Here is a 26,747-nt window from a genome sequence, read left to right as displayed (position 1 = left end):
TCAAATAATTATGACTACTAATGCTGAGAATGCAAATTGGACACATGGATTTTCAGACACTTATTTGCTGGCAGAAGAACTTGGAAAGTATGTCCATGCTTGTTGAAGTTTTTGTTAAAAGGAATTGCAATTTTATTGTGTAGTCCTTGTTATTAAACTGTAAAGTCTCTCGACTTGTTAAATTGTGGGCTTGTTTGGTTTTAAGCCATGGTTTTAACACTAAAATGTCCATCACTTTTCTTATTGATTTTAAGTGCTTATCAAAAATAAAGCTTGATCGTAATTTTAAGTTTCATCTTGCTTCTGAGTATTCTTTAAAAAAATCAAGTTTCATTTTAAATTTATATATACTTTTCCTTTACTTCATCAAAAGTACAGTTTTCGTTACTTCATAGAAAACTAAATGACTTGTTCTCTTTGCAGGGGTGCTTTCAGCATTGTGAAGAAATGCGTACACAAACAGTCAAAGCAAGAGTATGCAGCTAAAATAATCAACACACGGAAACTTTCTGGAAGAGGTGTGTCATTTTTTGCTTGTATACCAGTATTGTTTAAGGGCTTCCTGTCAATGAGACCAGAAGAGAAACAATGTAAAATGTTGTTTTTACAAAAAAACATTAATTGTAATTACTGGGTGCTAATTATAAGCCTGCAATATTTTGAAATGTCTTTTCAAAAGGGCTGGTGATTTTTATTTCTAGTAAAGTGATAATTCTAAATTTGTATTTACCATCACAGTACAAAAATAATATTTTTGTTTTTCTATTATTATCTTTATGTAAAACTGCAACTAATTTTGATAAAACTAAAAAATGAAGAAATATGTTTATTTTGAAAAGTAGCCTAAGACTGCAATGAAATTTTCTCACGGCTTTGTGTCATTAGAGTTGTATATATATAATATCAGGTAATTAATAACTTGTTGATTAATAACATTTTAACTCTTTGTCTAGTTTCAAAATTTGCACGCAATAATTTTTGGAAGTTGAATTTCATTTTGCATATTTGGTTGGTTTGCACTTTACAGTAACATGGTCCTGTGTTTTGCCATGCTAGACAGGTAGTCAGTTTTAGCAAATATGTTTCATATTACAAATACAAACATACCGAACATGGAAATTTTCTTGTGCGTTTGTTTTCATGTGAACTGTTAAAGTGTTCAACTGTCACTGCTGTCCAACCTGCATTTGCCTGGAAGCTTTTGTGGACCGTTTTAGTTTTCGTCACAACATGTTTAGGTTTTCTAGTGAGAAATGCTCTAGTTACCAATTAAGATTAAATTGTGTAAGATTAAATCAAGTTTGAAAGAGCACCCACGTCATTTGTAAACCGCTGTATTGGTTTGCCCTTTGGAATAAAGTCATTAGTACGTTTGTGTTAAAGGACAAAGCTGATTCACATAGACATTTCAAGTAAACAGGAAAGACATGTTTTTATTTTTGGTAGCGGCATGACTTTTTCATGAATGCTCAGTGTGGTTATATTATAATTTTATAGTACACAAATTTTTTGGCATATTTGTCAAAAGAAAATTCATTTTATCGAACTATGAAGCTTCTCGACTTGTTAATTTGTGGACTTTTTCATTTTAACACTAAAATGTCCATCACTTTTAGTGCACGAGCACGAAATTTCCCACACATTAAGTCTATGTTAGAACCGTTGTCAAATATTGAATGATGGTTATCTTATTTCATAGTTCAATTGCACTTTCAAGTGTCAATTATTACCAATCTAATGGAAATTAAGCAGCACACGTTCATGTCAAGCACCAGGGGCAGGTTTTATGCATGAGACCATTTTTTCTGAGTTGGTTGACGCCCAACAACTCGGTTGTCAACTGTGTTTTAACACTAGCCGCAAAGATTATGGCATACCCTTGTTCTCTGTCCAGAGGGTCTGCTCAGCTATGCAAGCTGTCAGAGTAAACTGCCGCTTGTTATAGACAAAGGTTTAAAGTTTATGACATGTTGTGTCGTCAGATCTTCAGAAACTTGACAGAGAAGCAAGGATTTGTCGTCTTCTGAAGCATCCCAATATTGGTGAGGTGTTACACTAATCACTTTTCATACAGTTTAACAACGTTCTGCATTTTCAACAAGTAAATAAATCAGCCAGCTTCGGTAACTTACATAATTTATTGATAAAGCTTTCGCCACCATGAGGCCGGCTTCTGTAGTATCTGGAAAAGCATAAGCAAATGAAAACCTAAAATTTGATTAATCGGTAAAATGAACCAAGAGCACTTTAAAAATTATTTAAATCTGTTGGAAAAGTCCTATTAAATTATAAATGAATATGTGTTTTCAGTCAGGCTTCATGCGAGCATTCCTGAAGACGGGTTTCATTTTCTCGTATTCGATTTGTAAGTAGTTTCACTTTGTACATAGAATGTATAATTGTTTAGTGTGTTTAGAAATTTAATTTTTGATAAGATACTGCTTGACTTCAACCGAAAGATCATGGGTCAGTAAATGTACCTACTACCTAAGCCACAATGGTAAATCGTGTCCTAACAATTTCAGTACAATAGAGTTCATTTTTATGTATGATTTACTTATTGATTATCATAATTAAGTGCCCAATATTGATAAACGATGTTTGAATGCATTCATCAGCATTCAGCAAGCTACAAAGGTATTGAACTTCGGCTGCAGTGCAGTACACATCGCCCACAGAAACAGCATTCTTCTTGTTCATTTTTGTTGAAGTTTGCCGTCTCTCGGTATCCGCATCTGTGTGAATTGCTACACTTATGAAATAATGTAGTAGTCTTGTTCAACTTTACTAAGCGTTGTATCAACATAAAGTAACGTGGCGATGTTCTTGACTGAAAATGTCAAATACCAATTGCGAATACCTGTCTTATCTTTTTTTTTTCAAGTAAGTCATCACATAGACGCGTACCAACGCAAATGTTACATAGTTTTCATATTAAAAGCCAATAGCCACGCCAATGAAATGCCATCCAATAGTTTCAACGTAGGCTGCGGAGTACCGATTTAATTTTATTTCTCACACGTTCATCTGGGATCGGCTGTGCTCTTGCATTGCAGGGTCACCGGTGGCGAGCTCTTTGAAGATATCGTAGCTCGGGAATATTACAGTGAAGCTGATGCCAGGTTAGCTTGTCCTTAAGCTGTCTATTATTATTATCGAAAGGTGTCGATTTTAGACTTGATTGAGCCTTCCAAATTCAACTGTAGCCAGATGATGCCTTCCCATACGAAGAAGATCGAAATAGTTTTTTGAAAGTGCACACATACAAATAATTTGAATATAAGAACAAGTACATCACCATGCGCTGGTCAAGCCGCAGCTGTGTTTTTACACCATATTTCCTTATTCCATGTGTAATTGTAATTTTGAATTATTTGTTGTTAAAGTTGTTTCAACTACCCGTCGTTACGCGTTGTGCACATATTTTTCAGTCACTGCATTCAACAAGTTTTGGAGGCGGTTTCACATTGTCACCAATCGAAAATTATACACAGAGATTTAAAGGTATTTCAGTTTTCTGAATTCACTGATTTTAACGAAGCACTTAATGCGAACAAAACCAACTGCCATTCGAAATTGACTTGAAAAGCATGTCATACTATATATGTTTTACAATTATGTTTTACCTGTCATGGTGTATTGTTGGAAATCTTGGCAGAACACTAGTTTAAGATTTAGGTTTGCAGCTTTTGATTTTAATTTTAAGTAATCATCTATTTAATATAGAATTTTTATGCGTGTTGATAATATCGAAGTTTGCTTTTTATTTGTTCGTTTTACGTGTTTTTCAAATTCTCTCATTTACATGTGCTAGCTGAAGATGTATTACTATAGCGAAATCGATTCTTCATAAATTACACTAAGAAGTTAGATTGTTGTGCAAATGCCAGCATTTGATGAACGCAAAATAGCAGTACCATGGTAATGTGAAAAATTTAACAAGGCAGGCTCAGCGGGATAAGGTTAACGTATATGTTTTTATATGTTTTCCGATATGTTTTACAGCCTGAGAACTTACTTCTCGCAAGCAAGGAGAAGGGGGCAGTAGTTAAACTTGCCGATTTCGGTTTGGCAATTGAAGTTCCTGAAACCCAAGTACAGTGGTATGGTAAGTTCCAGAGTCAAAGACCTGTTTGTTTGGGTGTGGATGATATTCTAGCCGACAAAAGTTTTCGTTTTTTCATCGCTTCATGTTATCAACTACCGTAGACAGTTTTTGAGCGCTGTTTTCATCATGTGCTGTTCAGTTTGTAATTTTTCATTTTACAATCTTTCCGCTACTTTTCTTTCTTGAAAAGTTATTTGATGTCGTTGTAAATCAATCTTCTTAATGCCATCTTTCACTCTGCCTTGGCTAGCAACATGAGATCTATCATTACTTCTAATGCCGAGTTCGTTTCGGATATTGCACATCTATTTGGTTCGAGTTACAAAATCGAATGATACAAGTTGAACATGAGGTCTTTTCCCAGACAGCAAAATCCGTTACTTTTGCAAATTGCATTATATTGAAATGTAAAAATGACGGGTTTTGCTGTCTGGGTTGTGCTAACAGCTAAACTAAGACGAAAACTTATGCGGATAGCAAGTACATTTTCTTAATCTCGTACAAGCTGGTTGTTTTCATGTTTCGAAATGCCACGAAAATGTTATCCAAAATAAGTTTTGACTCAGTTTGTTGGATTGCGGTAATCCATTCCACCAACTCTAAGTTTTATCCCAGTCAACAATTCATTTTGTGACACTGATTCAACGTTTACAGACATTGAATCAATGCAAAAAACGATGTGATTAGCTGACTTAGATGTTTATTGCGTCGCATACTTCCACTTCCCAGCCTGCAAACCAGTTCTTTCTACGTTGTTTCAACGTTTACAGTTGTTGAATCAATTTATAAAAATGACATCTGACTGAGGTTACGCCGCACAGATATTTATTTACAGATTATATTTACTCAGAAGATTGCTATTTTGTAACTTGTGACCGAATCTGATCTCCTTTGTTATGAGCTTCGGTTAAGGTTCTTGTTCTCTTTATTTCTGTGGACAATTTGCAGCTTCACCAGTCGAATCAGTTCATTTGTCGTTCATCGTCGCTCTTGTCTATAATTGTGCCAAGGAATCATGCATTAAATATAGCATTGGCAATTACAATCAATTTAGTAGTCAGCTTTCAGTGGTATTACTCACTTACGTTTCAATTGAGTTGATGGAATGTTGTTGTGTGTTGTGCCTATACGCAATACGCATTGTAGTCATTAAAAGAATGGTTTTACGTGATTTAAAGGCTTTGACGTAAAGAAAAGATATTACTTTTGGCCTGGATGTTATAAATTCATTACTGATAATAATCTATATTATTCATCTTATCTATTTTTTACGTCCTTTAAGTATTACTGAAGACGTAGCGTGAATCATTGAAAAACTCTCAGCGTAATTTCTTCAAACTTTCATTTTTGGCTTGCAAACTGCAACGTTTAAATATAAAACGATCAGTTGAATTGCTAGTGTCTAGTTCCTGTGATTTGTGTTTAAAGTTTACTTTTGCTTCCAAAAAGGAAGTAATTAATTGTTGTTTACTTAAGCTAACGTTTTTAGTTTCAACAACAAGATTTAATAAAGTCCTGTGTCCTGTGAAACGTGTTTTCCCGTGTGAGCTCTTTATGGTTTTCTTGCCGCAAAATCAGTCCTTTTACAAACGATTGATTTGTAGGTTGAGTGACTGCACTTACGAAACATGTTTGCTTAGGTTTCGCTGGTACGCCTGGTTATCTCTCTCCTGAAGTTTTAAGGAAGGACCCATACTCAATGCCAGTTGATCTATGGGCATGTGGTAAGAAAACGTTGTTTAAATGTTATGTTTTTTTTTATTTGAAAAAGACCACAATCCACTGCTGCTTAAACAGCTGGAAAAACTTGGTTCGCGGTTGATAAATTCACTTTTTACGAAACCACATTTAAGTGGCGAAGGTCTTATTATATAAAATTGTGCTCGTTTTGTTTGTGCTTATTGCATTGTTTACTTTTTATCATTGTGTCATACATTAAGAAGCAGCCAATCAATGACCGGCACGTGACGTCATAACTCCATTGATTCAATCACATCATTCCGTTCCCTATTTGAAGATGTGTAGTTTTGTATTGCTAAAGCGTTTTGATGTTTAATAAAACTGACTCAAAAGAGCTTTTTCTTTTGATAAATTGGAGTAGCTGTTTCTTTTATAGTGAAGAACTTAAAAAAAAAACTAGGTTGTCTCTGTGTTAGCAAATGGTGCAACGATTATTATTATTGATCATTGCCCTTGTGTTAATATGTCATTTATTTGATGTGATCATAAACCTGTGAATACAAACCCCATGAAGGTATTTGGTTTCTTTTGATTAAAGTCATTGAAAAGGAAAAACCATCGATTTTTTTTCCTAATTTCGATCCATATTATCTCACTTTGCATGATCCTGGCTTTCAAAGCAGAAATATCCTTTGTCCTGATTTTCAATCAACCAACCGCGTCAGTGCGCCATTAACTCATCAAAAATCTTTTCCATAAAAATAAGAATATTTTTCATACGTGAAATTCAAAAAACACTGAAGTTGAATTAAGGAAACAATAGCTCATTTTTTCAACGGCAATTTATTATTTCAGGCGTCATTTTGTACATATTATTAGTTGGGTATCCTCCTTTCTGGGATGACGACCAACACCGTTTATATGCCCAAATCAAAGAAGGGGCGTACGATGTAAGTTGTTTTGCTTTATATTTTACACAACTGGAACTTTTCATGAAAGATGCAAAGTTTGAGGCGGATGAATTTTAGTGTAGTTAAAGTCGGTCCCAAAAAGCCGAGTACTCAGTCAGAAAATCAGTCGTTTTTTAATCCATTTTCTTGCTCTTCAATGTGGAATCAAATTTAAGTTTTGAAAGTACAATATTATTGAACTCTAATGCTGAAATTAAAGATAGTACAGACTACCAAGCATTTGCTGTTGTATTTCTGCACGTTATGCTTTATCCTGTTTACTGTATTCAAAACATCGACCGTTCTTCACTGTTTGAAAGTTTAAGTTCTTATTATTATGTAGCCTAGGCTACTGTAATTCAAGGTTAGATCCATGTAGGCAAAATATTTCACCCGCGTTGTTAGCGTAAAACGTTTTAAGAAAATACTATAGATTGATTGATATAATTCTCCAAGGATCCATTCTGTAATTTAAATAAGGTTTTATATACATACATACTGGATTCAATTAAGTTTGTCAGATAGCTTCAATGAAGTCGCTTTTATATTGATGCCGTCATACGTTGCGTGTAATTTTAGCAACTCATTGCTATTGGCATGTGCTGATCGCAGATTAGCTGCAGGCGAAACTTCAGACTGTGTAAGTAATCCAATAATGGAGCCTTATAAACAAATGAATGATGTCAGCAAAGCGTGAACAAAATATGGAAGCCGTTATGTGCTAAGGCGAGTCAAGTAACCTTTGCCTTCAATTAACCGCTTTAATGAAACGGTTACCATCAAAGCTTACACAATAATTCAGTCGACGTAAACAACAAGTTCACTCTACCCGGTGTAACGGTCCAGGAGTTACTGCGGTCTGAAACTTACCGTAACTTCTGGACCGCGTATACGAGGTCTGAAAGTTACTGCCAGTCCAGAAGTTACTAAAACAGGGTTGTCAGATTTGACGCTTGCAGCAGATTTGTATAAATGATTTCAACATTGGAAACATGTTGAACTTGAAGACTTATCCACCATTGCATCTTAACAACATGGTTTAACGCAGAAACGTAATTGGGAATGAAGCGAAAATAAGATGAAAGTTAAAAGATGAGTTTTGTACCAGAAATTGTTGCTGTATTGGAATGAAATTTTAATTTGTAACCTAACAATTTACGTAGGCTATCATTTTAACCTGATTTGTTCGTATTATACCATTTTGAAGTTGTGTCCGTGCCTTACGTGCGTTGGAAAATAAATTTGCATGGGGAGGTGATTGACTAGATGACCACTTAGCCTATAGTCTTTTGCTTTCATCCTGATTGTGCTATGATGCAACCTACGATTCACAATGTCTAGTGTTATGAGTGTTTTATTGACTCGTTGTAGGCTATATGGCGCTGTTGAAACAAACAATTTAATTGATCATCGCTCCAAACATTTCAAAGTTTGAATCGTGGTGAAGGCTGACTTGTTAGCCGGTTGTCTTGAGTTGTAGTTGACGAACATAGTCTTTGACTATATTTTATGTATTTCATGAAAGTTAAAACTAAAGTTTTCTAGTAAATGAAGCACTGAGCCTATTTTTGGTCTGGTTTTTCATAACTACCGTTTTGAAGAAATATAAAGTAACTTAGGCTACATGTCGGCCAACCGGTAGTCAAAACGCCATTAACCTTCAGTGAGTAGGCTATCACAGTCTCACACGCAGGAAGGCTTTAACTTTTACGAAAGTGTTGAACACTTTGAGATTCCAATGAATTTCCGTTGGACTCCCATCGAAAACACGTGGAACGAAACTTAAAGTCAAGAATAATGGTTTTGTGGTGAGAATATTTATCCTTGGGATTCATCTTTCGCATACTTGTAGAGGGTTTAATCTACTGACCAAGTGAAGTTTAAACTTTTTTTCAAAATTTTCAGTCCATTTACAAGTTTTCCCAAACGAATTTCGAAATAGCACACCCACTTACAATAGCAGTAACTTTTGGACTGCTTCTGCGGCGTTGCAGTCTGGAAGTTCCTGTCAGTCCAAAAGTTACCAGGGGTGCCCGGCGTTTTCACAATCGATAGAAAAGCGAAAATTGTTTTAACTAAGTGTAATGAATTCATTGCTCTCAAACTAATGCAAGCTTTTCAGTTAACATTACAAAATACTTATAATTATTAATCTGACCTTTCGAGAGGTTAAAAATGTAATTACTGTATTTCTCAAAACGAAATTAAATAAAATTTAAATGAAATATTTGGCAACCCTTGTAACTTCTGGCCTGCAGTAACTCTTGGACTGCTACACCGGACAGCAAATCCGTCGTTTTTACATTGATTCAACGTCTGCAGACGTAAAAATGACGGATTTTTGGCTGCAGCTCTGATATGTGTATCACTCTTTAGTTGCTACTCTTTGCGATGCAGTTTCAAACTATTTCAATTGTAACTTTCAGTTCCCCTCACCAGAATGGGACACGGTGACTGAGGAAGCGAAAGACTTAATTCGCAAATTGCTAACTATCGACACGTCCAGAAGGATTACCGCTCTTCAAGCATTGAAGCATCCTTGGATAAGTGTACGTACCGGCTTGTTAAATGTTAAAACTTGCAGCCTCTTTTCTATAAAATGCTTTTTTTATTATTAGGTTTGTCGCTTGTGTACATTTTTAATATGCTTTGCAGATTATTGGTGGAGAATCTGAATCCAGTACAATTTTATGCCGAAAATTCGAGTTATTCTTTCAACTAAGGATGACGCTGAGTGCATATCATCTATAATTTATGTCTCTTCATGCAAGTGGTGATGGCTTGCTTTTGGTACGCATGTTCATGCGTTAAACAACTCGCCGTTCTAATTTAGCTTTTCACTGTCAGTGCCGATAATGATATGAGATAGCAGATAACTTCGCTTGTCTCACTCTTGATTCCAATCTAGAAATCACGTTGTTTTACTGCGATTTGATGCTTTTTAAACGTTATGCGGATCAACAATGTTCCGGTTTCTACACACGGTTGCATAGTTTGCCTCGACGTGAAACCTTTTTGCTGGAGACTATGTATTATTCATTGCATGCTAAGGCAATACACTCAAGGTTATTATGATAGAAATAATAATTTATCAACATTCTTAAATACACCCTTCTTGTTTTTCGTGAATTATTGATGAAGTATAGTATAAGTGTTGCTAAGTGCAAGCATAGCGACGTTTAAACACAACGAAAAATACGGTGCCTTGGTTGTGGATGTCCATTTATCGAAACATTCGAAACTTATCTACTCCAACAATTTTAATGGCTTCTTGAAACGACCGCGGTTGAGTTACAAACCACCAAGCAATCGCCGTACAAATTTTAAATTATGATCACGCGATCTCAACGTGGTTTTAAGTTGCTTGACTGAAAACAGAGCATGTTTATGTAGCACACAGAAGCTTTATGGGTTTTATTTGCCAACAGCAATCACCCAAGTGTGGTCGTAAATCTATCAAACTGCCTGCAAACTAGTGTCTCAAGGAAAGGTGCAGTAAACAGTTCTGGGCTGCAACATTTTATTGCCTTGTTATTGCCCTACATTTTTCGTTTGTGAAAAACCTGCAGTGCCTATTCAAATAGATTATGAAAGCCATGTTGAAACGGCATTCGTTGCACTTTAACATTTTTGATGGATGAATAAACGGAATCTATTTTGTAATTTGCAATCATCTCGAAACTGACGTAGATGCTTGTGACTGATCTAGTAACCTCTGATGTCGTTTATAGCACTAGTTGCAACGCTCATCGGGTGAAAGTAAGAGCAACAACAAACAGGTTGATTTATTGCTTCACTGACGTTTCGCGCACCATAACAATGCGCATCCTCAGAGCGAATACCATACAAAATAAAATTTACAAAGTTAAATACTGGCTGAGTTATTTTAGTAACAAAGTCATCAGTATGTACCTTTGTAAATTTTATTTTGCATGTTATTCGCTCTGAGGATGCGCATTGTCATGGTGCGCGAAACGTCAGTGAAACAATAAATCAACCTGTTTGTTGTTGTCACTTTCATCAGATGAACGTTGCAACTAGTGCTAGAAACGATTATTATCCTGATGAACACCCAAGCTTTTCAGTATTCAACCCCTGATGTGTTGTTCCGGTGCGCGATTGAGATTAGGCAAAAGTTGCTCATTTCACGTCGCGAGGCGTAGAAACGATGTAAAAATCAACTTTGCTGAGTGGTGATAACACATCAGGATGTTACCACGTTGGTCGTTGAATGTTGATTACTTTTTCTTACAGCAATGCGAAAGGATCGCCTCACACATTCACAGACAAGACACAGTCGACTGCTTAAAGACTTTCAACGCAAGAAGAAAACTAAAGGTATTTCCGTGACATATTCTGCTGATTTGACATAAATTTTACTTCCACAACAAAAGATGTGTTTCTGTTAGAAACGGGTTTTCTTTGGATGATACTTTTTTTTTCTTTGATGAAAAGTTATTAGAAATAAAATCAAAATCTTTACCGGGAAACTTCATTTGAAACAACGTCAACCAAGAGAGTTTTGCGTCAAAACAAATTTCGTTTTAAAATTTTTTGAAAAATGTTTATGTCCTGATTTGTGAACTTTTGAGGAGACGCAGTCCGATTTTTAGTGTTTTGGGATACTTGTAAATTTCTTTTCTTTTTTCTGCCACATAACGAAACATTCTTAATTGAGCTTTCAAACAAAACCAAATTCTCCATAAACAATAGATTCGTGATGGTACTCAGAACAAAATACTTTTCGAAATACTGTGTTTCTACCACTAGTTTCAATTTTCCATCTCAAAAAGATTTCTTATTTCTATCCGGTCGAATAATCTCACTGATTTATTTGTCTTTCCAGATTAATGTTTTATAGTTCTGTTTATGAGACAACATCGTTTCAATGACATTTATGCAACAAATTTTATTTCAGGGTGCAATTCTCACGACCATACTTGCAACAAGAAGTACGTTTCTAATCCCAGACATTTTTACATTTCTTTAACGTCTATAGACGTTGAATTAATGTAAAAAGTGTCGTTTTTTTGCTAGCATTGTCCGATCTTTGTTTAATCTTGGAAAAAGATCCGAGACAGCAAATCAATCGTTTTTCACATTGATTCGGCAGACGTTGAATCAATGTAAACAACAACTGATGTCTGGATTCTTGATGTGTATAAGCTGTAAGGGCTGTTTCAAGAAATTTCAATCGACATGCAAATCGCTGATTTTGACGTGAATTGATCGGATAGAGACATTGAATTAACATAAATCAATGTTTTTATCGCTTGCAGCGCGAAGTTCCATTTCCAAAAATAGAGAATCTGCTAAGGTGAGTCACATTCAAGGTTAAAAATTTGAAGCTATCTCCTTTTTTATGGGATTAATTTGTGTACAACTTCAATTGCGTTTTCAAAGCAAATAGCCGTCTTTAACTTTTTAAACCAAACCTTACCAAGTTAATAAAATCAATGCTTTAAAGATTGATCTTGCTAGTTAGAATGTGCCACAAGCATACGAGATTATGTTTTAACCTGTTTGAAAAAACTGTTTTTAAGTACATACAGTTTAAATTTTCCTAATTCCTGTCCATACTGCTTATTCCCTTTACAAAGCACGTACCATTGTTCCCCCAGCGTCATAAGTTTGAGCGATCGGACATTGCAGTATGTGACAGCATATCAGCGAAGGCGTTGTGGTCATACTCTCTATTTTAATTTTGATTGTTTTTCTCGTGAATGCTTTGGGATTAGTTGGTTGCCCAATGTGTGAATTACAAAAAAGTCTCTTTATAGTAAAAAAAACTGAACCAAAAAATAGAAAATTAGAATCTATTAAGGACTGTCTCTAAATGTGCATATAATCTAGACCTATAATCTTAATAAAGAAAAGTGCTCAAATTTTCCGATATCCTAATGCTAAAACACAGCCGAGGTAGTTATATTTAATCATATTTTGTCGTGTTTACAATCGAAACCAAGGTTAAGTCATGGTTAAGTTTATTATATGAAAATAACTGGTTGCTTGTGTTTATTTTACTGTGGAAAATCCACTGGTTGCTGGGATAGCTAGTTTATTTCGGAATTGGATGTCATATGAAAGTTTTTGTTCTTGGACAGTAATTGATTTTCTTTTAATATATTCCTGATAAGAACGTGACTGTGCGCTCAGCTCCTTACATGCCTTGTATTAAGCTTATCCCGAGCCGGCAAATCGTTTCTTTTTGCATCGATTCAACGTCTGCAGACGTTGAATCCATGCAAAAAAGGAGTGATTTGCTGGCTGGGTTAAGTCAAATCCTTTCAGTAAAAATTGCTACAAAAGCCAAGTCTTGGTCCTTTGTACAAAATGTGCAAGTCTGATCCCTATGTCATTGCTATTTCCATCCACTCATCACAGCTGCTGGTTGCTTTGACTTTTCTGCGTACTGTAGTTCGGTTTCTTGTCAGCAAGAAGTGTTGATAGAATTGTGGTCAGTTGTGTCTGGTTTGAAGCTGTCACAACGCAATTAAGTTTGGCCACCTCGACGCAAGAGAAACACTGACGCTTTTTGCCAACCGTCGTGAAGTGTTCTAGTGGAGATGCCTGGCATCGCAATACTTGATCCGAGAGAAAAATAAAATGATTGATGTAGTTTACGTTACTCATCTGCCAAACTAGACCTTTTTCGCTTATTCAACCTTTATAATCTTGAATCAACATAAGAAAGAACATGGTTTTTAGTTCACTTGAAACAAGGTTGTCACAATGTTGATCTTGGTAAAATTTCTTAAATTCCAACAACGTGTTGGAAATTCTGACGATTTAGTTTAAGTTATTTTAAATTAATCGATAAGCTTGCTATGGACTTATCAATTACGATTTCATTTATGTTCTCCAACTCCCTGTGACATTCATTTAACCCTTACCATCAGCACCCAGCCAGCAAATCAGACCTGTTTTGTATTGATTTAGCGTCTAATCGTCTATAGACGTTAAATCAATGCTAAGAAGACTGATATGCTGCCTAAGCATCGAGCAAGTGTCAATTGCAAGGAATCTATTTTAAGCACTTTTGACTTGGCTTTTGGTTAGCTTAATAACTTTCCATTCTCAATTTGCTTTTTCTATGTAACACATTTTGTGGCAATTTTTTAATTGTTTGTTCTTAGTTAGTTAACGTTTTTATCCCTTTACACAACACTTGCAATATTATTGCCTGAATTCGATATCAGATGATTTTCAGCATGTGTTGTCAGGATTTACCAAGATATCTCTAGCAAAGCCAGCAGGCTAGGGTAATTGAGTCAGTTTGTTAAAAAAATCTTCACGCAGCGTTCCAATGTTTTCCAAGTTCCTTTTACGTTTGACACAACAGTTATTGTTTTCGGTCATTCGTCAATTAGGTAAAGTCATTCTCTGTCTATGTTCAATGTATGATTTACTATAAGGAACAGAAAAGACTTTTACCCAGTCCCTCACGGATAAAATGAAACTGAGGTTACTTCGTTAACAAGTTACCGCGTTGTTTATACTACATGCTTTATTTACTGTTGTATTCATCAACACTTATTCACCAGTTGTGGAATAACACACACTCATGGACTTACTCCGAACTAGCATCACCGCCTCCATAAGATTTGAAAGCAGTTTTTGCTTTCAATAAAATCTGTTCTCAAGTCGTGTACTGTACTCATGCATTTCAATATTTTGAGAAAACCAGCGTTGAAACTGATCGTGGGATGTTAGACTGCAACCTGTCAGCAGATTAGTTCTTTTTTTTACATTGATTTAACATCTGCAGAGTCAAATGAAAACTGATTTTCTGGCAGGATCGGTACCAGGAGTACATGCAAAAAACTAGACTAAATTTGAAACGCAATGTTTCATTTGTGTTAAAGAAACGGTCAATTGTAGTGGTCTCCCTGACAAATTCTTGTACAGATTTAGGTGGACAGCCAGTTTCTTTACACTGGTGAATACTATTTGTAACTACAATGCAAAACATGTGACCTAAATTTAGCTTCAAGCAGAAAGAATATGATGACTATGCGAACCACCTAAGTTATTGTTAAGTTAACTTTTCCTGTACTGAAACGTAAGACTGGTACTATTCCGGATTGTAACATTCGTCCTTTGTTTATTTTGCATTGTATGTGCGCGCCACTGACATTAATTAACCTAGCTACCGGCAAAGCGGAAAAGGGAGCATTCACCCGATTCGGTGAGCTCTTTTTGTTTGTTTTTTAAAATGTAGCATTTTACATTCGCATGTTACCAAAAAATGGCAATTCTTTTATTAGCTTTAGTTTCTTTACAAGAGCGTCTTCTTTTTCAATCACTTACAGGACTTGTGATCACTTAATTCATACTGTGAGCCATTGGTCAGTTGGTTTGCCAACGCAAACCATTATTTGTGTGGCAATTGCGGACAATCTAGCATTCCATGGTGAAAGTTATAAATTAACCCCATGAGCTCTTGGAACTACTTTTATGTGAGGATGCGCAAAAAGATAGCGCACGAAACGTTACAAGCATTAAAAAATTGGGCGTAGTTTAGTTGCTTGTGATTTTACATTGCTAGATAGGCATAAAAACAAATAGTCCTGATGAACAACCAAACATGAATTTCTTTAATGTAAAAGCTCGACTAGATTCTGTTTTCATCCCTATTGTGAAACTTGAATATTTCTCACATACAAATCTCTAATATTTATACATGAAAGTATTTGCTAAAAAATATTCTTTTCTATCATGTTGTTGTTGTGCAGTACAGCTGCATACGCTGAACGGGTCTGCTACTATTCGGTGAGTCCGATTTGGTGAGTTCCTAACTTCTAACCCCTAACCTTAACCCCTATCCCCCAACCCTAAAACGGCAATGATAATTAGGCCACGGTACCCAATAATTTAAAAAAAAAATTGAAAAAATCCCCCGTTAAGGGATCGGACTCACCGAATCGGACTCACCGAATCGCGCCATTCCGACGCTGAACACACTCAACTAGCCTGGTATAAGGTGCTGCGTTAGTTCAGATGGCAGTTGATGGAAAGGATAACTCGAAACGTATTTCTTTACCAATTTTTTTTCGTTTTGATCTGATCCTCACTCATCGTGCGTTGCTTTCTTCTGTTAAGTTGATGCCTTTTGCACCATCGATTTCACCAAACACTGTTGAATCGAACGAAATAACAAGAATGTAGAATCCCAGACTGCAAATCAACCGTTTGTTTAATTGATTCAACCATCTGCAGACGTTGAATCAATGTAAAAAGCGGTTGATTTGCTGTCTGAGATAAGACATATCGTGAGTCTGTATACGAGAGCGTGTGCGTTATTGTGGGCTGATTCAAATAAAGTACATGGCTGATTTGTTTCTGCTTTGGCGTTCAGGTGGAGTTTGACCTACGGTACGTATTGTTAATGATATAGGCCTACTTACCGCGTATTCCTTCAATCACTCAGTGGAAGTGACTGTGACAAACTGTCTGTCAACTCATGACCTTCATTAGCGGTTGGGTTTGACACGCCACGGCGATGATACAACTGCAAGCACGGCCAAAAAATCAGTTTTTTCTTACATTAATTCAACGTCTGCAGACGTTGAATTAATGTAAAAAAACTGATTTGATGGTCGGGTTATGTTCAGTTTAGTTTGTTTTTATTTCTAACCATCACACCGAAAAACAATATATGCCAAACATAGCAGAGGTCTAAAAAAGGTAGAAGCGACAAAACGCGGTCGTTGTAACGTGCAATCGTGCATGATACCAAAGCAGAACAATCAGTTTACAATATGGCACGGTCGCAACACCTCAAATGTTTGATTCACGAAGCCATTTCGTCTTTTTTCAGCGAAGTTCACTTAAAATCCGTCTCTTTCTCTGGTATCTTGTGTTGAATCTATGTCGAAGGTGGTATCAATGCAGGAGTCTACCTTGTTTAAAACACAGCATTCAGCTTTGTTTAAGTTTTGTTTAAATTATTAAGGCGCGTTGTGTCGTCTTTAGGAAACATCATACTGTCAGTTAAATATTGACTTTATCCTTTGTGCCTTTCTCTATGTACGCAGCTTGAAAAATGGCCCATTCCTATTAAAATCTCACTCTTGTGAGCGTTGTACGGTTTGGCTTGATCGACATTTCAAATTTGTTGGAATCCACATTTTTTTAAGCTTCCCTATTGATTGCTAAATGAAAAACGTCCCATAGCGTTTGCGAATGAATTGCGGATTTAATTTTTTTGTATAAACTTTCATCGATGTTTGTTGGTTTGCATGAAGAGTCTTCATTCGTGGCCATTTATCAAGTTGAAATGCAGGCAAAATTTAGATGTGTTTTTTGACCATTTTTAACTTTTCTTTGAAAAGTATCCACTACCCAGTAGATTTTTATTTGACACCGGTGTCTAGTATACGTCGCGTTTGAATAAAACAACCCAATTTTATAATGTTTGGTTGTTACCACTTTTTCGAAGTCTACCCTTGTTAAAAAAAAACATACAGCTTTTTTAGATCGTCTGACACTTTATGTAAATCATGCAAAAGGCTTTACATTGCTATTAGTTAGAAAAACATAAACCGTGTCACCTTTCTTTTTACGATTTTTACCTTTGGAGAATATTTTGATATGTATATTGCATCGATCTGACATGAAGTTAATACGGTAAACGTTCTTTTCAAACTATACATCAATGTTTCTGACGTAAGGTATTCCACCACAAACGATGCCATCTGTTATTCGTGCAGTTTCATTTTCCTGGTGGATTTTCAATTTTCTTAAAAACTTTTCTGTTGGTCTCAGATCAATACCTGCTGACCTGCTGTGTATCAAGCTTTTTTGTATTTAAAAATCTTGACGGTTTTACAACGTGCAGACTACAGCTTTATAGCATGTTTCTGCATAACCTGTATTTCATATATTAGGTCACAAAACTTAAATAATGATGTAACGGCAACTCTACAATGTTACCCACGAGTTATTCTTTATACCCTAAATAGCTGGTTACAAAATATCATTGTTTAGGAATAATATCTAAAACTTTTTGAGCTACATAATCAGTTAAGTTTAGATTTTCTAAGCTCATCATGTTTCTTCCGTCTGCAGTTCAGTTTTTAAAAGCGATATTTGCGTAGAGGTTGAGTGGAAATCACACTCCATCAGCGATTCCATTGTTTTGTACAATATATAAAAGATCTGATGGGTGCATCCACTCTGACTGCAAGTTTAACGTTGAGGCTATTTTGAGAAAAATACACTCTGCCTAGCCAGCAGGTTTGCCATTTTACATCGTTTTAACGTGTAACGGCGTTGCTGCTAAACGTTACACGACAAAACGATGTAGAAATCGCAACTTTTGTTGGTTGTTACTGTTAGTCTGCAATATACTTTGTGCACTTGCCCACTACTTGTAGCTTTAATTAAATCGACTTGTTTCAAAGGAACCCCAATCTCAATCTACAGTTGTTCGTGCAAACACTTCTATTCGAAAGGTTGGTCTCAATGTTTGCCTGCAGTCTGATCACTTTTGACGTCGATTCTTCGTCTGAGAATGTTGCACTTGCGAAGGAAGTTTTTGCCCTGCCATTTTGGTGTTTGTTTATTTGGTTTTGCATTAATTAATCAAACATCACTTTCACCTTGACAATTTGATTTTGCATGTTGATTGTTGTCTGTCTTGCCCTTTTTTTTTAAAACAAGCTTCTGCTGAAGAAATCGATTTGGAAGTGAAAACACTGTTTCCTTTCCATTCAATTTATTTTGTGCTTTTTATAGCTGCATCTGTGTGATTAAATCAAAGCAATTATGCAAAACATCGAGAAACGGTCTGAAACTCAAAGTTCATTTCGACACTCTGTCAGCGTAACAAAATTTTAAAGTTTTTAGTCTTAAATGAAAATTATCACATTTTCACTTCGTTTTTGCTTGATTAGTTCTTGTCAATGGTGTAGATAAAGTTAGAGGTGTGAGCCTAGGGTAGTCTACTTTTTTAGCGTGCCGTATGAATTTTGTAACATTAAATAATAAAAATAATTGTTCAACGCCCAAGAAAAGTTAAAAACCGTTGCCCACATGGTACGTTTAAATGGGTCACATACAATCCCGAATACCGAAAGTTATTCACTCCTGCATTATGCCGTTTACTTCATAAATTTTGCCATTGAGTTGTGTGGCGCTCTTTTTAGCTGACACAAGAAGGCTGGTTACTCATCAGAAAACAACGAGCGTGGCGTGATACTCATCATAGCAATCGTCGCCTGCACGTGGAACTTGTCCGTTGCATAGCCGAGTGGCGAACGTCCTGATACGCCGCTCACAAATAGCACGTCGCATTGACAGTGTATTTGGGAGGACACAAAGATTGGCCTCTTTGCCTTCCTGTCCACTTAATCTTCATCCATGGGGCGTAAGCCTGGATACGATAAAAACAAACCATCACACCAATGAGCTTCAACGCTCGTCGCAAAGACAATGCACCAAACTACGAGCCTGGCAGTTGACCGTAGAAAGAATGAACCTGTGAAGACCGTTCGGAGAGCGAAGCAGCTTCCTTCTTTCCACAGTCGACTGTCGATACGTAATTATTTGTATGATTTTTAATTTGCATGTAACAGGCATCGGTGTTTGTGACGTGTTTGACGCGTAGTCGAGGAAGCATGAAAATTAGCATTGGTCTGGCAAAATGCACGGTTTATTTTACGCTTGGCTACATCAAATCGGTGTAAATAAGTTAGATTTTGGTAACTTGTTAGCCATTGTAGTTCATTTTCAATCTTGTTTTCTGTCATAAAATCGATTTGCAAAACATTTTTCCTGCCGAAACTAATAATATCACCCATCACCCGCATACGTCAATTACTTCAAGCTTAAAATAATCTATGTTTTTTCACAACGAAATTATTGTATTGAAATACGTCACAGAATAATTAAAAACAAATGAACGACAGCTTCTTGAAAATTGCTTGATTTAGATTTCATGATAACCTCAGAAATTCTGGAGCGGTGTTTAAACTAATCCGACCGAAAAATTGGCTTGGTTTGGTTGTACATCAGGACTAATTACTTTATTTTGTTGCCACGTGTACGCCTGTACGGTGATGTGAAAGATGTTTGCCGGTGACTTTCACCATTTCGAACGAAATGCTTTTACGCGTCGAAATGAATCTGGTGTCATTAATTACTTTATTAGCATGTTATTTGATTAGTCAGTGTCAGCAAATCAGTCTACAGACGTTGAATCAATGTTAAAAAGGACTGATTTGCTGACTGGGGTGTTGCACAATAGCGGCACTGAAAGAAGTGCCTGTGTCTTGAAGTCCCTTTAGTGACAACCTCACGATAATTAATATGCTTATTGCTTACTTATGTTTTGTTTTTATTGTGTACAACACAGACTTCTGGCGAAAATGGATTTTTTGGGGATGACGAAGAAACAAAAGGTATGGAAGCAAACATTAAGCATTGCATTTAAATCGACACAATGATTTCCGTTTTACCGTGAGACACTTCAGCAACGTTACTGCAGTGGTACGTCCCCTGACCGCAAGATCCGTCATTTTTACATTGATTCAACTTCTGCAGACGTTGAATCAATGTAAAATGGCGGATTTTGTTGTCTGGGATCGCAGCTCAGAAGTCGAGATGTGCTCAAGCTGTTGACGACTGCAACTGCTTTCACTTTACAGTAGATGCTTGCACAAAATTGACTCATTTCATGATCACATCCGCCGACAGTGTCACTGCAGCAGAAAAGCGTCAGCCTCAATTTTCTGTACAATATACGTTAGATCAGCATCCACTCTGTTGCTGCTATTCACATTTTTCTAGTCTGGTTTCATGCATAGCGTTTGTTTAGTTGAAAAATGTTGACATTCTTTCTTCTGGAATGATCTTCATTCCATTGTAATTCGCGTATTGCGCAGCCACCAAATCAATCGATTCAACGTTCAGACTTTGAATCAATGTAAATTAGTTTTTAGACGTTGAATCAATGCAAAATAGGACTGATTTGCTAGCTGGGTGTCATCAGCAGCTGACCGAAGTTCACACGTGACTCAAACACTTCCTGCACAGCTATTTTCTTTTCAGCTAAAAAGTTAGAAATCCAACGGGCCACCGAACAACTGATCCATTCGATCAACAGCAACGACTTCGAGGCCTACTCGAAGCTCTGCACCGCAGACCACACTTGCTTCCACACCATGTCGATGGGAAATCTGCTCCGTGGTCACGACCACCACAAATTCCTTTATGCCCGTGAGTATGTTTAGATGAGGAAAATTGGCGTTGATTCAACGCCGTAGTCGGTTTTCTGAGTTCTTGTCATCAGTGATACATTTGCAAATGCAGCATAGGTTGTTCTTTTCACATTGCTTCAATGTGTGGCTACGTTGAAATGTTGTAAAAACGCCAGCTTCTACTTTCCGTGGTGGGATGCAATTTTTTGTGTTTGCAGCATTGTAGTTTTAACTTTGCTGGACGTTTATCCAATCTGAAAATTCCATACTTTGCATTGCCGCTCTGGCTTGACAGCTTGCACATTGCTGCAATCACCCGGTCTTATCCATCTAGAGAAAAATCTATCGGTTTGAAAGAAAATCTTTACCTGTGGTTTGTGATTTACGACCAATAGATTTGAACTCTGAGTTCGACGGTTTTTTTTTTGCATGGTCATTGATTTTTTGATGCTGAGATTTCTTAGTTGTTAAGATCGTGAAGAGATCGTGCGATTTCTATTCCGCGACGAGGTTGGCTGTCTTGAAGCAAGTATGCGCTAAATATAACCTGAGCATGTCACGATGCAGTATTAAATCCGTGAAATTGATTACAAAAACATGCATGCTTGCTTTCAAAGGGTAAAAACCAAGCTTAAGAGTTAATCTTGATGCTTAGAATTTCATTATGCTGGATGTGTTATCGTAGGTACAAAATTTTAGTGAAGACGTACGTCCGACTAAACGACCACGAAGCGTCGCAAAGTAATGATTTGCTGTTTCTGTTAACCAGTCAGTGTCAACTTGAAAATATCCTTCTGGTGAATTTTCCATAGTTTTACATTCGAGTCCACGTTTAAACTCACTTTCCCTGCATTTTCCTCTGCTTACCGAGAGCAAGGTTTTGGAAAATGAACGTGAAGGTCGTTTGGACATTTAGACACATGAAAAACAAACATAAAAAATGCACAAACTGAACAGCACAGCGAGACAACGAACTACAAAGGACTTTTATGTTCTCTCTCCTCCATGTTTGTTTTTATCTGTAAATTAAAAAAATATTGAATCCTGTTTTGTTTAGTTTTTGATGTTCGCTGTTTGTATATAAAAAATAAAACTTCTTTTCAGAACCGAAAAATACTCAGCTAAAGAAGACCACCATGTTGTATCCGCACATTGTATTGCTGAGTCCCGACTCAGGGTACATTGCATACATATGCTTGACCCAGTTCATTGACAGGTACTTTGCTTTCAACGAGTGCAAATCAAATCGTAAAGATTGCATTCCAACAAAAGTTACATACATACTGCAAAAGATCACGTTCATAAAATGTAAATTTGTGGTTAGGTGAATAGTAGTAGTCTGTTATGTGTATGCAATTTAAATTTGAATGTCACATTTCAACAGAAAAACTCATCAATTTCCAAAAACGCTTCAATTCTATTTATGTCCTCAGCGCTGGCAATCCTTGTTCGACGAAAACCGAAGAAACACGTGTCTGGCGTCGAGTGGACGGGAGTTGGAAGAACACCCATACTCACAGTTCCGAAAGCACTGTATCGTCTTGTCAAAAATAGAATGCTCTCAGAGGAAGATGACCTGAATGAAGCCTTTGCACTGAGCACCCCACAGGCTATTAGACTAATTGATTTCTTGTCGTCCGACGTATCAGACGAAAAAAGAGTTCAACAATTTGTAGTTGTCGTACGGAGGATGCATGTGCAGCTTTTTGAACACTCCAGCAGTTAGCGTATTTCAATTGCTCTTATAAAATTAATTCAGCTTCTTTTTTGTGCGATTTGTAAAAAATCTTCTAATCAGATTTATCGACGTGTTGACCCCTAGGTCTTTTTGCCAAACGCCGCATTGCCGCTCGGCGTTTTGGAGAGCTTCATCGAAGCAAAAGCTACTGTCTTCTTTGTGATGAAATCATGTTCCACCTTTTTTTTCTCTTTTTAACATTGTTGCAATTTCTATCTAGTAGCGTTAAAAGGATTTCTATCACGAAATTTAGTTTTTTGAAACCCGACGACGCGCTGCAGTAATGGGCATGAAATATTTATGCCTTTCTGCCACTTTCGTTCTGAGCTTCCCTTTAGCAGCACTCCATGCATGATCCACGTTGCAATGCGAACACGGCTCTGCGCTGTGTCACCACCGGGAAGATGCTACTTTATATCACGAGCGTTAATTTTATTGCTTTTGCATCTTTTTAATGTAACGATGAAGGTAAAACTGAGTCTAATGGCCATTGTCAAGCTTTCACCTTAGCTGTTTGCACTTTTTTCAATTTAACATGATGTGTATCACTATGCCAGCAGCTTGACAGTGAATTCAACTTTTTACTGATCCAAAAACCAATTAAAGAGACAGAAATTCTATAAACATGATTTTTTTTCAAAAAGAAATCCTGTTTTATTGTCAGCATCGTTGTGCAAGGTTAAGAAAAAACATGCTCGAATTTGCTGCACCTAAAACCTTCCTAAGTATGTTGTCCACTCCAAAACGTCATGATAAAAGATTTCCAGACGCAAATTCCATCTTTTTACAAAAAATGACAGATTTTACTGTCTGGGTTTAACCACTTATAAAAACAATGCCCAGGTTAGGAGCACGACCACCGGTAAGCTCTTACGTTTTCGATGTTGTTTTTCAAATAGCGCACGCCCAAATTACTCAGCATTTCATTGCTACACAGTTGCTAGTTACAATTTTGTTTGATGTATTTTTCAATTTTCGTGCAGGCCACTGTGTATTATTACACAGTGTTGTTTTTGGTCCTATTACCTTAACGAAAGCGCCCAGGGCCGTTGAAATTACAATTTGGGCCCTGTACCAATGAGATCTCCAGGCCCCAAATCATAACAATTTTAAGAAAAGCGCCAAAAAATACACTATGCCTTCTTCCTGGGCTCCTTGTAAAGGTTACCGGACCCTGGTTCTAATGTAACCCTTAGACCCCCACCCCTATCAACGCTACTGAAAGCGACTACAGGTTCCTCAAGTTTTTGGTGATAAAAAAAAAACTAACACCGAACAGACCTCGAACCAATAGTTTATCGAAACCACAGTGTATCGAACGCTCGTCGGATTTTTGCAGCTTTCACATCTTTAATTGCTATTTTCTGCACAATCAGCGTTTTAAAGCTTTGAGTTGTCAAGTCGATCCAGGATGGCTGCTAATAAAAGTTAAAAATCGCTGATACTCTAATAAGCTCAAACCGGAGTAGCCTGTAACAAAATGTAATAAAAAATGCAAGGCCATATGCGCTACATTGCCACCAAGGCCGCCTCAAAATTTATCTGTAGTTTTTACGGGACCACGTAGAATACCTAGTCCAATAGCTTTGTAGACCCCAAAATTATAATAACCCCCTCTGGAAAAAGAAAAGAAATGGTGCTGCCTGTTTTGGATTTTGGATTCAAGCTGCAGATAGTTGGGTTGTTTAGTTCATGTTCCTTAGCGCGCAACCCCCCCCCCCCCCCCCCCGAGATAACGAAGTTTCCCCTATCGTAGGCCTGGTCGATAAATTGTCGCTCCATCGATTGTCCTTGGGATATTTGAAACAAAAACGTCGGGCTATATCTTTCAGCGTAGCGTTGTTTGTTATGATTTTTTTTCGTGAAGACTCATTTCAAAACGTATACCATTTTCACTAATATTTTGTTCCAACAGCTTTGTATTGTTATTCGATAAACTGTTTTTTGATGAACTATGTCGCAATAGCAAGTGGAGAAATTACCCACTGTCACTTAGTTACACGTTGGAAAGGAAATATTGTGCTTTATTAGCTGAATTTAGAAGTTTGCATTTAATTTTTATGTCAATTTACAACCAATTTTTAATATTCAATTACATCTCTACTGCTAGGTAAGTGGTATGTCCCACAATGCCCAGCACGCGCTTTTTGTTGAAATTTATCTGACTGTTGGACACGTTCCGAATTCCTCTTTGTAAATCATAAATTCGTTGCACCTGCTTTGTAAATTTTCTGTGTGCTGTATTGTCCATCCCACTGCCAAAGTTGGATGTCACCTCTGTACGTTGATGTTTTACTAAGTTGCATTTGTAGACAAAAGATCTCTGTAATGATTGTCAATATTGTATTGACGTTAACGTTTTACCAATTATGTCGAAGTTTTATTAGCGTTGATGAATGCACCATTTTTTTTTATCCATTTGAAGACTAAAAATACGTCCATATTCTGAATTAATCATCCAGTCTTTACAATGCTAAGTTGGAGAGAAAATATATTTTGTCTTCAATGTTGGGTTTTGACTTACAAAGGACTGGGTCTGTTGTGGTGCGTGCGACATTTGCAACAAATTCGAAGATATGCTTCAAGGTGAAACGTAGACGTTTCACAACCTTTTGATGCGCAATGGTGATCTTGATCGCATAAATGTTATTGTAGGGTAATCATTACGTTGTTGTTAATATAGTGACGCCTGTAAACGGCTTTTAAAAACATATCGAACTTTATGTTAATGTATATGCATGAATTTAATAAAATCAAAATTTAATTGATAGCCTATGTTTGCTGTGTTGTCTTGTTATCTTCAAACAATGATATTGTAATGTCGCAATTATGATATAATCAGACCAGTAAAAAAGCCCCATGTCATCAAGGACACCATCTGGACTGTTGCTCGATTGAATAGACTACAACACTAACTTATAAAAGAAATATTTTTCAATCAGCGATCTAAACTGATAGTACTGTTTTGAAATTAGTTTAGTGCTAACGTGCGCTCACGTGACCCAGTAGACAAGATTATACATGATTCTATACGAGTCATTCTGAACGACGTTGTAGACTATGCACTATGCAATGCATGCAGCCACTGAGAGGCATGAAGACCACATTGGCTACCATGTAAGCGAAAAAAAACTACCAACTTATTGCAGAAACTATGCTTTTATAAATATTCAGTTAAAATAAAACCATGTTTCTATTTATACTTAGCATACAAATATCAAGCTAAACGTTTTGTTGTTTGTAAACTGCGAGAGAATATTGAGACCTCGAAAAAATCCTGCCTTGGATAAGGCCCCAAGTTATCCTTAAGGACTAAGTTACTGAGAAAGCCTCTATACCCAATGACTCAGGCCCGATCGACAGGGTGAAGTTTCCACTGGTTGTTGCGGTCAATTATTAATATTTTAGATTTTTAGTCCATCGGTTTCCCATTTTATATCACCTTTTGATAGAAAATACAGATGCGCTTTCAGATCTAAACAGTGCATCGTTTTCGAAAAATCTAAACATAGTAAAAGGTAAAACAGCTTGCCAATGTAGTTTTGATGATAGGATCTGTTATATCTGACAATAGTAGGCTACGGGTCTTGCAAAAAATGTCACATTAATCGTATCATCAAATTTCCAATCTGCACAACGCAAGAAGCACATAGGCCTAAGCTAGGTTTAGGGTTTTGTCATTCCTGGAATCGAATTCTCCCAAAATTGATGATCTTTTCGGATCAAGATTGAATTCTAATTCAAGTTTTTTCTAAGTTCGATAAACATTAGCCTAACCGAAACGTTTCTTCCACAATATTTTCCCCCACTGGCAGTAGTTTTGTATTGTAGTTTCATCAAACACTTTACACAACGTTTACTTTTGATAAAATGGTAAGTTATACAATGTAGGCTACACATCTCATTCTTTCCACAAGTTGGAGAGATGCTGGGTGGACAAAACTTGTGGACTGGATGTGGCTCTTGAGTCTATAAGGCCATAGTTTGGTGACCTCAACTTTCACACGTGACGTGAAACTCGTTGTTAGCCAGTTTTTAAATTTAGCTTATTTTCTCATTCCTAAAGTGTG

General features: G+C 36.7%; 1 protein-coding gene across 1 annotated transcript; it reads left to right on the top strand.

Annotated features, from left to right (window-relative positions):
- On the top strand, positions 1-25,441 carry LOC145786077 (calcium/calmodulin-dependent protein kinase type II delta chain-like). Its single transcript, XM_082597721.1, has 18 exons — positions 1-87; positions 424-518; positions 1,983-2,042; positions 2,311-2,365; positions 3,057-3,122; positions 3,432-3,504; positions 4,006-4,108; positions 5,749-5,832; positions 6,644-6,738; positions 9,165-9,287; positions 10,993-11,076; positions 11,657-11,690; positions 12,018-12,055; positions 18,144-18,194; positions 20,096-20,141; positions 20,791-20,958; positions 22,044-22,155; positions 22,373-25,441. The coding sequence occupies exons 1-18, from the start codon at positions 11-13 to the stop codon at positions 22,491-22,493; spliced, it is 1,485 nt and encodes a 494-aa protein (XP_082453847.1). The 5' UTR covers positions 1-10; the 3' UTR covers positions 22,494-25,441.
- The last annotated feature ends 1,306 nt before the right edge of the window (positions 25,442-26,747 follow it).

The sequence above is a fragment of the Aplidium turbinatum genome, chromosome 17 (genome assembly GCF_918807975.1).
Source record: "Aplidium turbinatum chromosome 17, kaAplTurb1.1, whole genome shotgun sequence".
In the NCBI taxonomy this organism is placed as follows: domain Eukaryota; kingdom Metazoa; phylum Chordata; class Ascidiacea; order Aplousobranchia; family Polyclinidae; genus Aplidium; species Aplidium turbinatum.
This window is presented reverse-complemented; position numbering and strand designations above follow the sequence as displayed.